The sequence below is a fragment of the Chiloscyllium plagiosum genome, unplaced genomic scaffold, assembly GCF_037043375.1.
Source record: "Chiloscyllium plagiosum isolate Xiang-an unplaced genomic scaffold, Cpla_swu_hap1 HiC_scaffold_11, whole genome shotgun sequence".
Classification (NCBI taxonomy): domain Eukaryota; kingdom Metazoa; phylum Chordata; class Chondrichthyes; order Orectolobiformes; family Hemiscylliidae; genus Chiloscyllium; species Chiloscyllium plagiosum.
The window spans coordinates 86544909-86563496 of NW_028270149.1; the positions used below are offsets into that span (position 1 = coordinate 86544909).

Here is an 18588-nt window from a genome sequence, read left to right on the forward strand (position 1 = left end):
GCTTGCTGAGGAATCTGGGCTGCAAATAACGAAGAGTTACTGCATTAAGAGAGGGAGGAGTCAACACATAATGACGGTTGAGACACTGGGTCAAAATCCTAGAACGACTCCCTCCCTCATAGAATTTTGGGCTTACCTCCACCAAATGGGCTGCTGCTGTTTAAGACTACTTTCACTGAGATGAGCAACAATGCTGGCCAATCTCACATCCCTTAAATGAATAAAGGAAAAGAGGATGAGATAGAGTGGAAAGCAAGGAGGGGCAAGCGATGGGGGGAAAATAAAAAGGTGTAATAGGAATTTTAATAAGAATACAGTGCGGGGAAACTCTGTAATTAGGCAGGGCAGTAAAAGGCTCACATTGTTGTGGGAGATCTCTTACACAGCAATAAGGCTGTGTCTTAGGTTCAAACAGGACTGTGTGCTGAACATTCCGTTACATGATATTTGGCAGAGACTGATTATTTAACAAGACCAGACGATGAAGGACGGTGAGGGTGAATCAGGGCATGAATCTGTTAGGTTGGAGGTCACACTTTTCAGGACAGTCAGTCTGTCCACCCATCATAGCTTCACACAATATCTGCATCCTTGATTACCAGGGACAATGCATTCAACAGGAGCACACAGTTTGTGGTTGAATGCAGTTCTGCTGCTGCTGATGGTCCACTACAAGTTGTAGAATGCTCAGTATCAAGCCAGTATCCTGCTTTTATTGTACCATTTAACAGGGTATCAGTACTACACAAGCACTAATGATGATAGGGTTATGGTTAGGGATAGTTCAATTGATGTTATTCATATGGACCTAGAGTCATAAAGTCATGGAAACAGACCCTTCAATCCAACTTGTCTATGCTGACCAAATTTCCCAAACTAAACTAAACATGCCTGCATTTGGCGCATATCCTTCTAGATTTTTCTGATTCATGCACCTGTCCAAATGTCATTTAAATGTTATAACCATACCCGCATCTACCACTTCCTCTGGCAGTTCATTCCACATATGAACCACCATCTGTATGAAAACATTGTCCCTCAGATCCCTTTTAAACCTTTCTCCTCTCACCTTAAAATCATGCCCCCTCAATTTGAACTCCACCTCACCTCTCCCCTCCACCCCAGGGAAAAGACCTTTTTTGTTCATCTTATCTATTCCCCTTATGATTTTTACAACCTCTATTAGGTCATCCCACTCCAACATTCCAGTGAAAAAAGTCCCAGACTATCCAGGCTGTCCTTATAACTCAAACCCTCCAGTCCTGGCAACATCCTAGTGAATCTTTTATGAACCCTCTCCAATTTAATGATGTTCTTCCTATAGAGGGTGACCAGAACTGTACACAGTGTTTCAAAAGTGATCTCACCAATGTCCTGTCCAACTTCAAAATAATGTCCTGACTCTTTTACTCAATGGTTTGAGCAATGAAGGCAAGCATGCTAAACACTTTCTTAACAACCTTGTCTATCTATCATGTAACATTTAAAGGACTATATACGTGAACCCCTAGGTATCTCTGTTTGACAACACCACCCAGGGCCTTGCCATTAACTGTAAAGTCCTGCCCTTGTTTGTTTTACCAAGATGTAATACCACATATTTATCCAAATTAAATTCCATCTGCCACTCCTCAGTCCATTAGCCCAATTGATCATGACCCCTTTGTAATCTTAGATAACCTTCATCACTGTAAACTATACCATTAATTTTGGTGTCATCACAAACTTACTAACCATGCCTTCTAAATTCTCATCCAAACCATTGAGATCAATGACAAACAAAAGCGGATCCAGCGCCAATCCCTGCAGAACACTGCTGGACCTAAACTTCTAGTCTGAAAAACAACCCTCCACCATCACCCTCTTGTCTCCTACTGTCAAGCCAATTCTCAAAGTCATTTGAAAAGATACAATGCAGTATGCTTATTGGCAAAATTCAGCCCAGAGATTAAAGATACAGGAAAAAACTTAGAGATAGAAAGCAAAGAATGGTGGTGAACTACTGTTTTTCACATTGGAAGGAAGTATATAGTGATATATTTCCGAAGTGAATATTAGAACCACTGCTCTTTTTGATATTTATATGAATGATCTGAGTTTGGGAATACAGGACATCTCTTCAAAGCCCACACATTACACAAAGGTTGAAAATATAGTAAATAATGAGGAGGAAGGTAAGAAACTTTGGGAGGATATAGCCCTCTGGTGAAATGTGTAGACATATAACAGATGAAATTTAATAAAAGGAATTGTAGAGAGGCGTATTGGTCAGTAGAAGGAAGAGAAGCAATATAAAGTAAATAGTAAGATCATAAACTGGGGATGTATGTACACAAATCTTTGCATGTGGCAGGACAAGTTGAGAAAGCTGATAAAAACAAAGTAGACAGATTCTTTGGATTTATTAATAAAGCAATGAAGATACAAAGCAAGAATGCTAAGCCTCAGCTGCACTGTTGTATTCATACTTTAGGGACAATGTCATGACAGTAAAGTGTGTATAGAATGGTGTCAGGAATGAGTGAGCTTATCTAAAGGGAGAGATTTGAGAAATTGGGATTTTTGTCCAGCGCTATTGCGAGATTTAACAGAGATGTTCAAAATTTCTAATTTCCTCTGAGAATACTCTATTTCTGCTGGTGGGAGAATGAATAAGTGCCGAAGATTTTGAATAACAATGGGCTATAGACTTCTGGGTGTAAGTACTTTCTGGCCCCCTTACTGTATTTCTACTGTTGAAGAAAGCATCAAACTTGAATAATTAGAGATTGCAACAAAGTCAACATTATAATTATGTGGAGGTTTAACCTTCATGTAGACTGAGCTAATCAAATTAACAAAACATAGCCTGGAAGATGAATTCGTAGAAGGCTTTTGTGACAGTTTCCTGGAATAAATACATTTGGAATCAACTTGTAATAAAGTTACCTTGTACCAAGAATTATGCAATGTGGCAGGGTTAACTAGCAACCTCATAATTAAACATTAATGGGGATAAAGTGATTGTAATACCATTGAATTCCATATTAAGCTTGAAAAATTGACTTACTTCCACCCCAACATTGAACTCTAAAATTAAGTAAAGCAAATTTGTCAGTAAGAAGAAAGAGCTGAGAAAATTTGTATGATAATAAATAAAGTGAAAATTTAAAGAACTAATTCATAATGCTCAACAAAAATACATTAAATTAGAAAAGCAAAAACTCAGTTAGAGAGGCCTGCCACTGACTTACTAAAGAAGTTGAGGATGGTATTAGATTAAAATAAGAAGCTCGTAATATTGCAAACAATAGTAAAAAAAACTTAGGATTGGGCATGTTTTGGAAACCAACAAAGAGTGATCAATTTTTTATTAAAACAGCTAAATCATAAACTCACCCTGGCTCTGTTCAGTCCCATTAATGCTTTCCAAATATTCTGTTATCAGGTCTTTAATAATAGGCTCAAGAATCTTCCCCATTACTGATACAAGACTAACTGTCTATAGTTTTTGTTTCTTTCCATCCACTTTCAAATAGTGAGGTGACAGTTTCCACTCTCCAATCTGTAGGAACTGCTCCAAACTTTATGGAAGATGATCACCAATGCATCTAACATTTTGAGACCCCTACCTTTAGTACTCCAGGATGGGAGACTATCAAGCCTTGGGCATTTGTCGGCCTTAACCCCATTCACTTCATTAGCGCCATTTTCTGATTTCAAAGCATGAGTTCAATATGGACCTGAGTGTACTCACATGAAAAACAGAAAATTAACAAACGTTTCATACAAGCAATTAGGGAAGCAAATGGAACACTGGCCTTTCTTAAAAAGGGACTAGGATACAGGAATAAGGGAGTACTGGAATATCTATACAGTTTTGTTTTCCATATTTCAGAGAGAATATACTTGCTTTGAAGGTAGTTCAGTGAAGGTTCTCTCAGTTGGACCTTGGGATAAGAGGATTATTCTCTGATTTAATTGGGTTGGCATTCTCTGAAGTTTAGAAGAAGTGTAACATTTCAGTGAAACATAGAGGATTCTGAAGGGACTTGACAGGCTACAGACTGAAAGATTATTTCTGCTGGTCAGGGACAGCTAAATCACAGGGCAAGGTCACATGATAAAGGATGAATAATGACAAAGAGAAATTTCTTCACTCAAAGGGTTGTGAATCTTTGGAATTTTTGATCCCAGAGGATTGTGGCTGCTTCATCATGGGTATATTTAAATCTGATACAGACAGATTTCTTTCAATCAAGCCATATGCAAAATGGGTAAAAGACTAGAATTGTGACAGGAAATCAGACATTCCAGCCCACTGCCCTCCATTGCACACCTATATGCTCATCTTCAGTTTTTTTACCCCTGCCCTTTCTTTTTCATGCCCTCTCAGGAGTAGGCAGCATGAGGAGATGGGTGACAAGAATGGGAGTAGGTGGCCCAGGGCAGTGGGGCGTGGGGAAGGTCGAACCCTTGTTTTTTTAATTATTAGATTACCTACAGTACGGAAACAGGCCCTTCAGCCCAACAAGTCCACACCGACCCTCCAAAGAGTAACCCACCCAGACCCATTTCCCTCTGACTAATGCACCTCACACTATGGGCAATGCGAGGAGTGTGAACCCACCATGACCATGTGATTGTTGACTGTGGTGTTGAACTGTTAACTGTGTTTCTGCTTTTTTAATAAGAAATTATTAACTATATTTTCCTTATTTTTCGGCTTTGTAACTAAGACTCTGTAGCTAGGTACCTTTGTACCAAAGACGATGATCTAAATGGTGACTTGTAAATCTTTCATGACACTCATGTGAGCATGTGACAATAAACCTAATTCAATTCAATACAATTCAACTCTTTAATACCATGCCATATGGAGTGGTGGAGCAGACAACAGGACAGAGAACTCAACACCTGCTCCTATTTTCTCTAGCCTTTCCTCTAGGCACAACGTTAAGATACTTGGTCAAACAAAGCCAGCAACATGTTAAGAATTATATTTTATATAGTGGGAATGTGCTTTCTAAACAAATCTTGGAAGGCAAAGAAGTAGCAGGGCCAGGTGGAAAGAGCAGGTGAATGACCTCAAAGAGCCAGCATGCACACTACCAGCAGAATGGCCTCCTACTGTGCTGGAAGACTCTGTGGGTTCTTGAATCCCAGGGCCTGTGCCTACCTTTTGCTGATCATAGTGCCTCAATGTCCTGCTACACCAGGCTTCAGGACTCAGAGACACTTACAGTGACTTTATTATTGTGGTCAAGTTGTCCCGAACACTCACCCTACTTTAGACCCCCAGTGAACTGGGAAATCCTATTGATCTGATTGTGACTGGTGCTGCCTCAGCAGCAAATTGCCAGAATGGTAATATCAATCTCCTCTCCACTCTCCTCCCTCATTCATACTGCCTTCTGGATAGGTGGCACTGAATGGCTGTGTCTCTGCCCTGATGATTTACACTATGTAGGAATCCCTCATCAGGTGGACTGAAAATATAAGAAGGTTCTTATTCCCATTTAAATTGGGTGGAACATATCATTGATGTGTAAATGTAACATTGCCAGAAACAGTATAGATTGAGTGATGTCTAATCATAAACAAATATTGCAAAATGCATCCATATCTGCCATACAATCAGCCACTAAGCTATTGAAAATGGGCTGTCTGCACCACTTCCTAACCAGTGCAGAAGAGAAGCATTTCTGTCTCTCACCTTCTCTCTGTCCATCTGCCTTAACCTCTTTACCTTTTTTTTGATCTCTTGAACTTTTATATACTTGTCTGTGCTTCTTTTATTTCTCTCTCTCTGTCTCTCTTCTACTCTCTTTTTGTCACACCTCTAATTCTGACTGCCTTTCCCTTCCTCGTTGCTCTCTCTGTCTAGCCTTTCTCCCTAACTCACCTTCTGTCGCAGCTTTAGTCTTCTCCTTTCACACTCTCTGGCCCACTCCTCTTTTCTCACACACTTCTTTACTCTTACCCTTTCTCTCTCATGCTCTCCCTTTTGCCCTCATCCTATGCTCTCGCTCACTATCACCGTTTCTCACTCCCTTTTCATCCTCTCCTTCTCTCATGCTCTCAACTTTGATCTCTTCCTTTCACCTTCTCTCTCACCTCTAACCTTGCTTTCTAGCACTTGCTCACTCTCACTATCATTCTCTTGCCCTTGATCACTCTTTCCTTCTGGCCTCTATCTCTTTTGCCCTTGCTTTCTTTCTTTTTCACCTAATACCCACTCCCTTAGTATCATTCTCCCTCTTTGCCTTGGTCTCACTGTCTCTTACCTTCATCCCCTCTCTGTTTCTTATTGTCAACCTCTCTGAGTCAGTGTCTCTTTCTTACTCTTCTAACTATTGTATTCTTTGTTTTCCAGGTCCTCCAGTGAATGTCACTTGCAATATTTTCATTAACAGTTTTGGTTCAGTGACTGAAACGACCATGGTGAGCATTGGACTGGGTTATCTGTTTCAATTGTGTGAGATAGTGGCAATGATTACTTCACCGGCTCTTGCCCTGCTCTATTTTAATCACCTTCTTTGCAAGAACAGGTTTGCACCGACTGGTTTCCCCTGAAGGGGACACTCCAAGTTTTGGGTATGACTTGTTGTGCTGTCAGAAGTTGTATCTTACATGCACAAAATTAAACTGAGACTTTGCCTGCCCTCTCAGATGGATATGAAAGATCACTTGGCACATTTCAAAGAAGATAGGGGACTTTACCCCAGTGTTTTCCAATATTTATCCCTTTGGGAAAATCTAAACCATAGCAAAACAAAAGGGAGTGGGTGTAGACCATTTGACTGCTCAGATATGCACTGTATTCCATAAGATCATGGCTGATCTGCCCCAGGTCTCTTTAATGCTAACTCCTCATAGTGCTCAGCTCTTCAATACTTCAAGTCAACAACCTGCTGTCTCTCTAAATATCTCAGTGACTACAACTCTCCGCAGTGCAGAATTCCAGACATTCATTCCCCTCTGGGAGAAAAAATTGTTATGCATCATTGTTTCAATTGAGACTTCCTCAACATCTCCTAGTTCAAGCTATCCCCAACGATTGGAAACACCTTCTCAACATCAACTCTGTCAAGCTCCCTCTTGTCTGATTCAGCAAGATCACCTCATTCTTCTAAACTCTTAATGAAGACAGGCCCAACCTGTTCAGCAGTTCCTATTAAGTCAACCCTTTCATCCCAGGAATCAATCTTTTGAATCTCTTTTGAGCTCCCTTCAATGCCAATACGTCCTTTTTTTTTAAAACGCAGGGACCAACGTTGTACACAGTGCTTCAGGTCAGGTCTCACCAATACCCTGTAACAAGACTTTCCTATTTTTAAACTCCAACCCCTAACAATAATGGCTAAAATTTCATTTACCTTCTTCATTACTTTCTGCACCTGCTCCTAACTTGTTGTGTTTCACATACAAGAATGTCCAGATCCCTTTGTGCTACACTTTTGTTTTGGAGTCTCTCCATTTTAATTATAGTCTGCTTTTTGATTCTTCCTCTCAAAGTTCATGACCTCACACTTCCCAACATTAAACTCCATCTGCCAAGTTTTTGCTCCATCTATCTATATCCCCTTGCAGATGCTTTGTGTGCTCATCGCAACATGTCTTCCATAAGTTCTTACATCATCAGCAAATGTGGGTACATTACACTCTGCTTTGTCCTCAAAGTCATTATAGATAGTAAATAGTGAGAAGGATAGCCTTACATTACTAGGCTGGTTAGATAGGCTGTTCAGTGCAATTGGAATTCAATCCAGACAAGTGTGAGATACTGCACTTGGGCAGGGCAAACAAGGTAAGAGAATACATGATGAATGGTCGAGCCCTGGGAAGCACCAAAGATCAGAGTGACCTTGGTGTACATGTACATTGGTCTCTTAATGTAGCGGAGAAAGTGAGGGCTGCAGATGCTGCAGATCAGAGCTGAAAATGTGTTGCTGGAAACGCGCAGCTAGTCAGGCAGCATCCAAGGAACAGGAGAATCGACGTTTCGGGCATAAGCCCTTCTTCAGGAAGGGCTTATGCCCGAAACGTCAATTCTCCTGTTCCTTGAATGCTGCCTGACTAGCTGCGCTTTTCCAGCAACACATTTTCAGCTCTTAATGTAGTGGGACAGGTAGATAAAGTGCTTAAGAAGGGATATTTGCAAATCACCAAAGCATAGAGTTTAAGAGCAAGGAGATGATGCTGAAATTGTATATAATGTTCTTTAGGGCACAGCTGGAGTATTGAGCAGTTCTGGAATCCACATTATAGGAGGGAAGTGATAAGACTGGAGAGGGTGCCGAGGAGATTTACCAGAATGTTCCCTGAGCTGAAAGTTTTAGTTATGAAGAGAGATTGGACAAACGGATTATTTTCTTTGAAGAAGATACTGAGAGGGAACATGATTGAGGTACATAAAACTATGAAGGGCATAGCTAGACTACACTGGAAGAAAGTTTTACCCTTTGTGGAGGGATCAGTGACCAGGGGACAGCGATTTGAGAAAAGGGAAGGAGGTTTACAGGGGATGAGAGGTGGCTTCTTTTGCTCAGAGGGAGATGGGAATCCGGAACTCACTGCCTGTAATGGGTAGAGATAGAAACCTTCATAATGTTTAAGAAGTATTTTGCTGTGCACTTGAGACACTAAGATTGGTGGAGTAGCAGATAGTGAACGGGACTGTCAGAGAACACAGTAGAATATAGATCGATTGGAGAGTTGGGCAGAGAAATGGCAGATGGAGTTCAATCCGGGCAAATGTGAGGTGATGCATTTTGGAAGATCCACTTTAAGAGAGAACTATACAGTAAATGGAAAAGCCCTGGAGAAAATTATGTACAGAGAAATCTGGGTGTTCAGGTTCATTGTTCCCTGAAGTTGGCAACGCAGGTCGATAGAGTGGTCAAGAAGGCACATGGCATGCTTTCCTTCATCGGATGGGGTATTCAGTTACAAGAGTTGGCAGGTCATCTGGTTCAGCCACATTTGAAATACTGCATGCAGTTCTGGTTGCCACATTACCAAAAGGATGTGGATACTTTGGAGAGGGTGCAGAGGAGGTTCACCAGGATGTTGCCTGGTATAGAGGGCGCTAGCTATGACCAGAGGCTGAGTAGATTAGGATGATTTTCATTAGAAAGAAGGAGGTTGAGGGGGAACCTGATTGGGGTTGACAAAATCATGAGCGGTGTAGACAGGCTGGATAGCAAGAAGCTTTTTCCCATTGGGGTCTCAATTACAAGGGGTTACGAGTTCAAGGTGAGAGGGGAAAAGTTTAAGGGAGATATGTGTGGAAAGTTCTTCACACAGAGGTCGGTAAGTACCTGGAATGCGTCTCCAGCAGAGGTGGTAGTGGAGGGCATGATAGCGCCATTTAAGATGTATCCAGACAGAAACATGAATGGGCAGGGAACAGAGGGATACAGATCCTTAGAAAATAGGCGACAGATTTACATAGAGGATCTGGATTGGCACAGGCTTGGAGGGCTGAAAGGCCTGTTCCAGTGCTGTAATTTTCTTTGGAGAAAGTGAGGACTGCAGATGCTAGAGAACAGAGTCAAAGAGTGTGGTGCTGGAAAAACACAGCCGGTCAGGCAGCATCCGAGGAGCAGGAGAGTTGACATTTCGGGCATAAGCCCTTCATCAGGAATGATTCTCCTGCTCCTCGGATGCTGCCTGACCAGCTGTGCTTTTCCAGCACCACACCCTTCGACTCTAATTTTCTTTGTTCTTTGAGATACTAAGGCATACAAGGCGATAGGGCACGTGATGGAAAATGGAATGAGAATAGTTGGGTGGTTGGTTTGGACAGGTGCAGACTTGATGGGCCGAAGAGACGTTTTTCTGTGCTGTCAACCTCTATGATTTGATGACTGTATGATATTGTGAATAGTTGATGCTGAGAACTGAGCCTTGTTATATTTTTCAAACCTGATAAACACCTTATTCTCAAGCCTTTGTTGTTTGTGTGTTAACCAAGGCTTTGGTGTAAATACTCTGCTCATAGCCCTCTTGATATCAGCAGGTTAATCCGACACAGGGGAAGGGTATCACAAGCTGACCCATCTTGGGCTACAGGGAGGTCACCCACAACCACTTGAGCAATTGGACGTGTTAATTTGTCTTCCAAGCTGTGGCTTCTGACAAAGTCACATCAGATGCAAATGACAAATATCTGGGTTTAGTCAGACTACAAATTCCTTCCCTGGAATTTAATGTCTTTGGACAAAGTCACATGATGAAAACTTGGATCTTCACAGGACAGCAGTGATTGCTGCAATCACAAATTCCCTGGGGTTGACACTGCTGTGTATTTCTGCTGGCTCTTCTGAGTTCAGCTTTCACAAAAATATGGCAGCAAGGAGGCACTATGGTTCAGTGGTTAGCACTGCTGCCTCCCAGCACCAGGAGACCTGGGTTCGATTCCAGCCTCTGGCTACTGCCTGTGTGGAGTTTTCCCATTCTTCCCATGTCTGGGTGGGTTTCCTCTGGGTGCTCCAGTTTCCTCCCACAATCCAAAGATGTGCAGGTTAGGTGGGTTGGCCGTGTTGAAATGTCCATTGTATTCAGGCTAGGTGGATTAATCATGGGAAAATGTAGGGATATGGGTCTGGGTGGGATGTTGTTTAGAGGGTGGGTATGGAGTTGCTGGACCGAATGGACTGATTCCACATTGTGAGGATTCCATCTGCACCCACCAGGGACAGAGTAACGTCAGCAGGGGGCACCCACTTCCAGACACAGGCATGGCCATCTTAAATCTCCAATATGCATGTGAGAGTTAATGGGCAGGTGCTCAAGTGAAGAGATATATAGTACAACCTTAATTATCCAAATTTTGGATTATCTGAACAAATTATCGAGGTCCCGTAAAAACGCTATCCATTATCCAAACAATCTGTTATCCAAACTCTCAGTTATTCGATCAAAATACTCCCTGCCTGTCTTGTTCGGATAATCGAGGTTGTTCTGTATTCTGTGCCACAAAATGGCTACCTTGCTGAGTTTCTTGCCATCAGTGTTTTCAGGGAATGGAACCCAGCATTGATGCTTTGCATTCTGCTGCATTTGTTGGTGTTGAGGGTTGGGGTGAGGTCAGTGTATCCATCTAGGTTGGAGAGGTATTTGGGCATGTGGTAATCCATCAGATCAAGATCCTCCACATGGAGTCTTCATTGAACATAAAGAGGCCATTGCACTGCAGTCACCTCAAGGGACTGCCTCATCAGGAATTTCTCCATGTACAATCACCTAATGGAGAGATTTACAGGGTGGCTGTTTGGCTGTGTTATGACTCACCTTGCCTGCAGTTTTGGTCTCTTTATCTGAGGAAGCATGTCTGGCTGTGGAGGGAGTGCAGCGAAGGTTGACCAGACTGATTCCTGGTATGCAGTAAAGACATGTGAAGAGAGATAGGATCGGTTAGGACTATATTCACTGTATTGTAAAAGAATGAGAGGGCATCTCATAGAAACCTACAAAATTCCAACAGGAAGACAGGGTAATTGCAGGAAGGGTGTTCCTGATGACCAGAGAGTCCAGGGTCACAGTCTAAGGATATGCAGTATGCAATTTAGGACTGAGACGAAGAGACATTTCTTCACCCATAGAGTGTTGAGCCTATGGAATTCTCTACCACAGAAAGCAGTTGTGGCCAAATTATTGAATGTTTTCAAGAAGAGTTAGATTTAGTTCTCAGGGCTAAAGGGATCAATGAGTGTGCACACAAGTCAGGAAAAGGTACTATGTTGGATGATCAGCCAGGATCCTATTGAATGGTGAAACAGGTTTGAAGGGCTGAATAGCCTACTGCTGTTCCAATTTTCCACGTTTCTAGGGCCACCAAGTCTAGAGTAAGTCTTGAACTCAGAGCTTTTAGCGCAAACGTAGGAATACTACCTTCAAAACCGTCTGGTGGGGGGAGTCAGATCTAGACAGAATGGATAGCCAGTTTTGGAATCAGGAGGGTAGTCAAGAGGATGTGGCTAGAGGGGATATATCAGGGCATCAGAGAGGTAGGCATATAGTCCAGGCTGGTGGGAGCAGAGGGATTGTGATAAGTCCCATGGAACAAATAAATTACCCATTGGAGTATAAGCTGTCTAGGAAACTCACCCCCAAATCCATTATTCCAGGTAAGATTTAACACCATATTTCTGTCATCATCTTGTCATGGCTTCCAGCCAAATTCCAAAGCAAGCAAGCAAACGTCCCAGCATCCTATCTTTCCCCATTTGCACCACTCTCTTTCCCTTTCTCTCTCCCCTCTCTTGGGAGTCGAAAAAGTCTATCAGAGCAAACAAGCCCAGAATGGCAGCCAATGGACTGAGTGGTCTCCTCCTCTGTGTCCAAGTCCGAAAGCTTGACCATATCTAACCATCCCATTACTTTATGCTGTTTTTGCTTTAATTTCTCTTTCCTTCACACCACACCACACCCCAGCCCTAGCCTGGGGTCTGTATTGACTGTGACCAACTTGACAGTCAGTGAGGGATCCTGTGATTGTCAGGCTGTGGGCTCATTTACTTTGATCTGTTGAGTAGCAAGGTTGAAGTAGACCTCTGAACACACAAAAGAAATTGGACTAGAGCTGCTTGAGGAGAGTATCAGATGGTGAAGGGGTAGTTGAAAAAGGGTGGCCACCATGGGCAACAGTGACCCAGAGGCAAGGGGGAAGGTCACTGTGTCCATTTCTGTTTTATGCTCATGTAGGACAAGAGAACAGAACAGGTAGAATTGACCCACAGAGGAATGGGCAGGATAGACTAAACAGGCAGGACTCATGTCTCGAGAATAGGCCAGGTTATTTGAGAGAGCTCTTTAAAATTCAAAAAGACTTCTGTAAAGTAGTTGCAGAGAAGATGTTTCAGAAACTCAGTAGAAATTTTGAAAGCAAGAGAGTGGAGATAATGTATAAAAGCAAGGAACTGCTGCTATACCTCTCTGGGTCATTGATCAGATCACATTTGGAATACTGTGTTTAGTTCTGGGCATCTTACTTAACGAAGGTTGTTTAAGCCCTGCAGAGACTTCAAGGAGATTATTAGAATGACACCAGGAATGAAGGATTTTAGATCTAAGGAATGATTGTAGAAATTGGGCCTATTCTTCTTGTAGCAGAGTAGACTAAGAGGTGGCCTAATTGAGGTGTTCAAAACCGTGAACAATTTTGACAGGGTGGAAATATTCTATTTCCACTAGTTAGTATATCAGTATCTAGAGATCACAATTTCAGTATTGTCAACAATAGAGCTAGGAGTTAAATGAGGAGGAACTTCTTTACTCAGAGAATTGTTAGGATTTGGAATGTGTTGCCTGGGAGAGTGGTGGAGGTGGATTCCAGATGAGCTTTCAAGAGAGAGCTTGATATATAGAATCATAGAGAATGGGACTTGCTGGGTCGCTCTTTCAGGAGCCAATACAGACATGATGGGTTGATTGGCCTCTTTCTGTACTGTATAGCTCTATGATTAGGGTGGCACAGTGGCTCAGTGGCTAGCACTGCTGCCTCATAGCACCAGGCACCTGGGTTTGATTCCAGCCTCGGACAACTGTCTGTGTGGAGTTTGCACATTCTCCCCGTGTCTGCGTGGGTTTCCTCCGGGTCCTCCAGTTTCCTCCCACAATCCAAAGATGTGCAGATTAGGTGAATTGGCCATGCTAAATTGCACACGGTGTTCAGGGATGTGTAGGTTGGGTGCATTAGTCAGGGGTAAATATAGGGGAACGGGTCTGGGTGGGATACTCTTTGGAGGGTCGGTGTGGACTTGTTGGGCCTAATGGCCTGCTTCCACATTGTAGGGATTCTGTGATCTTCTATTCTATGATTCAATGATTCTGCAATGTGGAACATCTGCAAAAGGAAGTTGTTGAGGTGAACAATTATAATCCATTACAAAGGGAAGCTGGAAAAACAAACAAGGGAGAAATGGAAGAACAGGAGGTTCATATGGAGCACAGGGTGTTGGCAGAATGGTCTGTTTCTCAGCTGGGAATACAAGACAATGCGATCAGTTGGCAGTTCACATAATCCTTCCGATAGAATTGGTGGATCAAACTGCCTGTTGTTTCTCTCAGGATTATAGACTCAACGTCTTCTTACGGCAAGAGTGGAATGACCCTCGGTTAGCGTACAGTGAGTACCCCGATGACTCCCTTGACCTTGATCCTTCCATGTTGGACTCCATCTGGAAGCCAGACCTGTTTTTTGCCAACGAGAAAGGGGCCAATTTCCACGCAGTGACAACAGACAACAAACTGCTGCGGATCTTCAAAAATGGCAACGTGTTGTACAGTATCAGGTAAGGGCTGATAGCTGTCCATCTAACCCTATGCTGACCCTGTCCTGGGAGTGTTTGATGAGGACAGCATGGAGAGAATTTTACTCTGTATCTAATCCTGTGCAGTCCCTGACCTGGCTGTGTTTAATGGGGACAGTGTGGAGGGAACTTTACTGTGTATCTAACCCTGTGCAGTGCTTGACCTGGTTGTGTTTGATGGGGACAGTGCGGAGGGAACTTTACTCTGTTGTAGAGTCATAGAGTCATACTCTTCAGAAAAAGCCCATTGGCCCATTGAGCCTGCACCAACAAAACTATCACTACAGGTGGGCTAATCCCAATTTCCCGCATTTGTCCTATATCCTTGATATTTCAAGTACTTATCCAATTATTTTTAAGGTGTAAGGTTTCTGGCCTCCACTCCTCTGACAGTGCACTCCAGATTCCCACCACCCACTGAGTGAAAATGTTGTTTTTCTCAAATCCCCTCTGAATCTCGTGCCCCTCACCCTAAAACTATGCCGCCTCATGCTTGACCCCTCAACCCAGGGGAGCAGCTGCTTTCACTCTGTCCATACCCTTCATAATCTTATACACATCAATCACACACTCCAACCCCCCACCCCCATCCCCAGTCCTCTTTGCTCTGAAGAAAACAATCCAAGTCTATCTAGCCTCTTCTTATAGCTCAGTTTTTCCATCCCACGCGACATCCTGGTGAGCCTCCCCTGTAGCCCCTCCAGTGCTGTCACATCCTTCATGTCGTGAGGTGACCAGAACTGCACTCCAGCTGTGGCCTGACTAATGTTCTGTACAACACCAACGTACCTCCTTGTTCTTATACTCTGTGCCATGACTGATGAAAGCAAGTGTCCCGTATGCCTTCTTAATGATTCTATTCACATGCTTTGCTGATTTCAGAGATCTGTGAATAATTGCCTCAAGATCCCTCTGTTCCTCTAAGCTACCCAGTGTACTGCCATTCATTAAATACTCCCTCATCTTGTTTCTTCTTCCAAAGGGCATCAGCTCGCACTTATCAGGGTTAAATACCATCTGTCACTGCTCCGCCCATCAGACCAACCCATCTATATCTTCCTGTAACCCATAACCATCTTCTTTGCTATTAACCACCCTACCAATCTTGGTGTCACCTGCAAACCTGCTTAACATTCCCCCCATGTTTTTATCTGTATCATTTAGTTGTATAACAAACAGTGTGTCCCAGGACTGAGCCTTGCAGGGGCACGTGGCGGAGCGGGGGGGTCGGGAGTTACACTGCTGGACACTGGCCTCCAGTCACTTCAACTGACTTCCACCACTACCACTACCCCTTGCATCTGATTACTTAGCCAATTTTTGATCCATCTCACCAGGTTTCTTTCAATTTCATGTGCTTTAACCTTCTCATGTCTCCCATGTGGACCTTGTCAAAAGCTTTGCTAAAGTCCAGATAAACTACACTATCTTGGGAGTGTTTGATCGGCACAGTTTTTTTGGGAGTTTTGCTTTTGGTTTACTTTCAGATTAAAAGTATAGGGGGAGCTTTATTTTTAGGTTAAAAGGACAAAAGCAACTTTATGTTCAGTATACCTTCTGTTTAAAAGAGTAGAGAAAGCTCTACCCCATTTCTAAACCAATGTTGTACCTGTCCTGGGAGTGTTTGATGAGGACTGTTTAGAGGTAGCTGTCAGTTTAAAAGAATAGAGGAAGCTTATCGCTGACCACATACTGTACCCTTCCTGGAAGTGTTTGAGGGGGTCAGTTTAAAAGGAGCTTTGCTTTCAGTTTATAAGGTAGCTTTACTTGCCATTTAAAAGAGAAAAAGAGCAGCAAGAGCTTTAGTTTGAACCTAACCCCATGCTGTATCTGTCCTGGGAGTGCTTAATGGTGAAAGTGTTACTCTGCATCTAACTCTTTATAGTAATATCCGGGGCACGTTTGAGGGGACAATATTGGTGGAGCTTTACTCTGTATCTAACACCTTGCAGTTACTCAACTTGGAGTGTTTGAGGTGGACAATGTATAGGGAGCTTTACTCTGAATCTAATCGCATAGAGTAATTGTCGTAGAGTCATCCAGAGTCATAAAGTAATATGCATGGAAACAGGGCTTTCAGCCGAAACTGTCCATGCTGACCATGGTGCCCACTCTGCTAGTCCCAAGTGCCCGCATTTGGTCCATGTCCCTCGAAACCCTTCCTATTCATGTACCTGTGCAAATGTTTTTAAATGTTGCTATTGTACCTGCCTCAAACATTTTCTTTGGCAGTCCATTTCAATTACGCATCACTCTCTGAGTGAAGAAGTTGCCCTTTAGGTCCTTCTTAAATCTTTCCCCTCTCACCTTTAGCCTAGTTTTCAATTCCCCATCCCTGGGGAAAAGACAATATGCGTTCATCCTATCAATGCCCCTCATGATTTTGCACACGTCAATAAGGTCACCCCTCATTCTTCTCTGTTCCAAGGAGTAAAGTCCTATCCTGGCCAACCTCTCCCTATAACTCAGGCCTACTAGTCCTGGCAGCATCCTCATAAATCGTCTTTGCACTCTTTCTAGTTTAACTATGTCTTTTCTCAAACAGGATGACCAAAACTGTACACAATATGCCTGGGATTGTTTGATGGGGACAGTGCTGTACCTGTCCTGGGAGTGTTTGATGGGGATAACATACAGGGAACTTTACTCTGCATCTAGCCTGTGCTGTCCCTGTCATGGAAGTGTTTAATGGGAACAGTGTAGTGTGACCTCTATTCTATACCTAACTCGTACTGTATCTGTCCTGGGAGTATTTTGATCGGACAGTGAGAATGAGCTTTATTCTGTATCTAATCTGTGCTATTTCTGTTCTGGAAGTGTTTGATGGGGTCAGTGCAGAGACAGCATTACTCTGTATCTAATCTGTGACATACCGGGTTGACACTGCACTTTTCAAGCACCTGTCCTCATGGTGTGATTTTAAATTGATGCCCAATTTCCAAGTTTAAGTGAACGCTAGATATCCCATGTTGATCTGAGTGATGTGGTGCCTGGATTAGTACACTTCCCTAAGGACACTGGTCAGTTTATGAGATTGCTGTGCCACTAATTGCTCTTGTAATGATCTGACTAATGAGTGTGACTGTACCTCTGAGTAATTAATCATGTGTGAAAGATGTTGCACAATTCCCCGAAGATACTAAAGTGTAAATGCAATTCTCACTGATTTTAATTAAGCTTTTGGCACCGTGAAGCACTGGAAACATGATCCCATAAAGATCTGGATTACAATAGAGACTGACTTTTTAATATTTACATCTATGCCATTTAAATGCTATACCAGAGGTGGGGGACCTTTTCACATTGGAAGGCCGCATTATGTTAGTTGTAATCTAATAAGGCCGCATCCAAGAAACTTCAATTATATATTCTTTAAAATTCACATTATTTTGTAAAAATCTAACCACTATGTACTAACTAACTAAAAAAAAAATTTTTAAATGTTAATTCTAAAGTTAACTAACCTTTTAATGACTTTGTTGTGACTGTTTTTTGTAGGAAAGCATTTGAATATTTGGTTGCAGCATGGAGGTCTGCAGTTTTAGCAGATCCTCTGGATGGGTATCCGTCATTTGTGACCTTAAGGGCGTCTTGATTTTGGTTAAGTAGGAGAATGTAGATTCGCAGCAATAAGTGGTTGAAAAGCAAGAAAGCATTTCTCGTGAATGTTGCAAAATTTGGATTCATTCAAAAGGCCACACACAATGGCCTAGAAGGCCCCATTTTGCCTTAAGGCCACAGGTACCCCACCCCTGGGCTATACTCATGTTGGAGGAGAAAGTGAGGTCTGCAGATGCTGGAGATCAGAGCTGAAAATGTGTTGCTGGAAAAGCGCAGCAGGTCAGGCAGCATCCAAGGAACAGGAGAATCGACGTTTCGGGCATAAGCCCTTCTTCAGGAATGAGGAAAGTGTGTCCAGCAGGCTAAGATAAAAGGTAGGGAGGAGGGACTTGGGGGAGGAAATGTGATAGGTGGAAAGAGGTCAAGGTGAGGGTGATAGGTCAGACTGGGGTGGGGGCGGAGAGGTCGGGAAGAAGATTGCAGATTAGGAAGGCGGTGCTGAATTCGATGGATTTGACTGAGACAAGGTGGGGGGAGGGGAAATGAGGAAACTGGTGAAATCCAAGTTCATCCCTTGTGGTTGGAGGGTTCCTAGGCGGAAGATGAGGCGCTCTTCCTCCAACCGTCGTTTTGTTGTGGTCTGGCGATGGAGGAGTCCAAAGACCTGCATATCCTTGGTGGAGTGGGAGGGGACAACTCATGTTGTCCCTGCAAAGGGAGGTTAATATCT

At 42.9% G+C, this 18588-nt stretch overlaps 1 protein-coding gene across 4 annotated transcripts in view; it reads left to right on the top strand.

Annotated features, from left to right (window-relative positions):
- Nucleotides 1-18588, top strand: part of glra4a (glycine receptor, alpha 4a) — a 59203-nt gene that overhangs the window by 21468 nt on the left and 19147 nt on the right. For all 4 annotated transcript variants that reach the window (XM_087992287.1, XM_043704300.2, XM_043704302.2 and 1 more), the window contains 2 exons: nt 6356-6423; nt 14056-14279. In XM_087992287.1, the coding sequence (XP_087848413.1) occupies nt 6356-6423; nt 14056-14279 (292 nt within the window). The remainder of the gene's footprint in view (nt 1-6355; nt 6424-14055; nt 14280-18588) is intronic.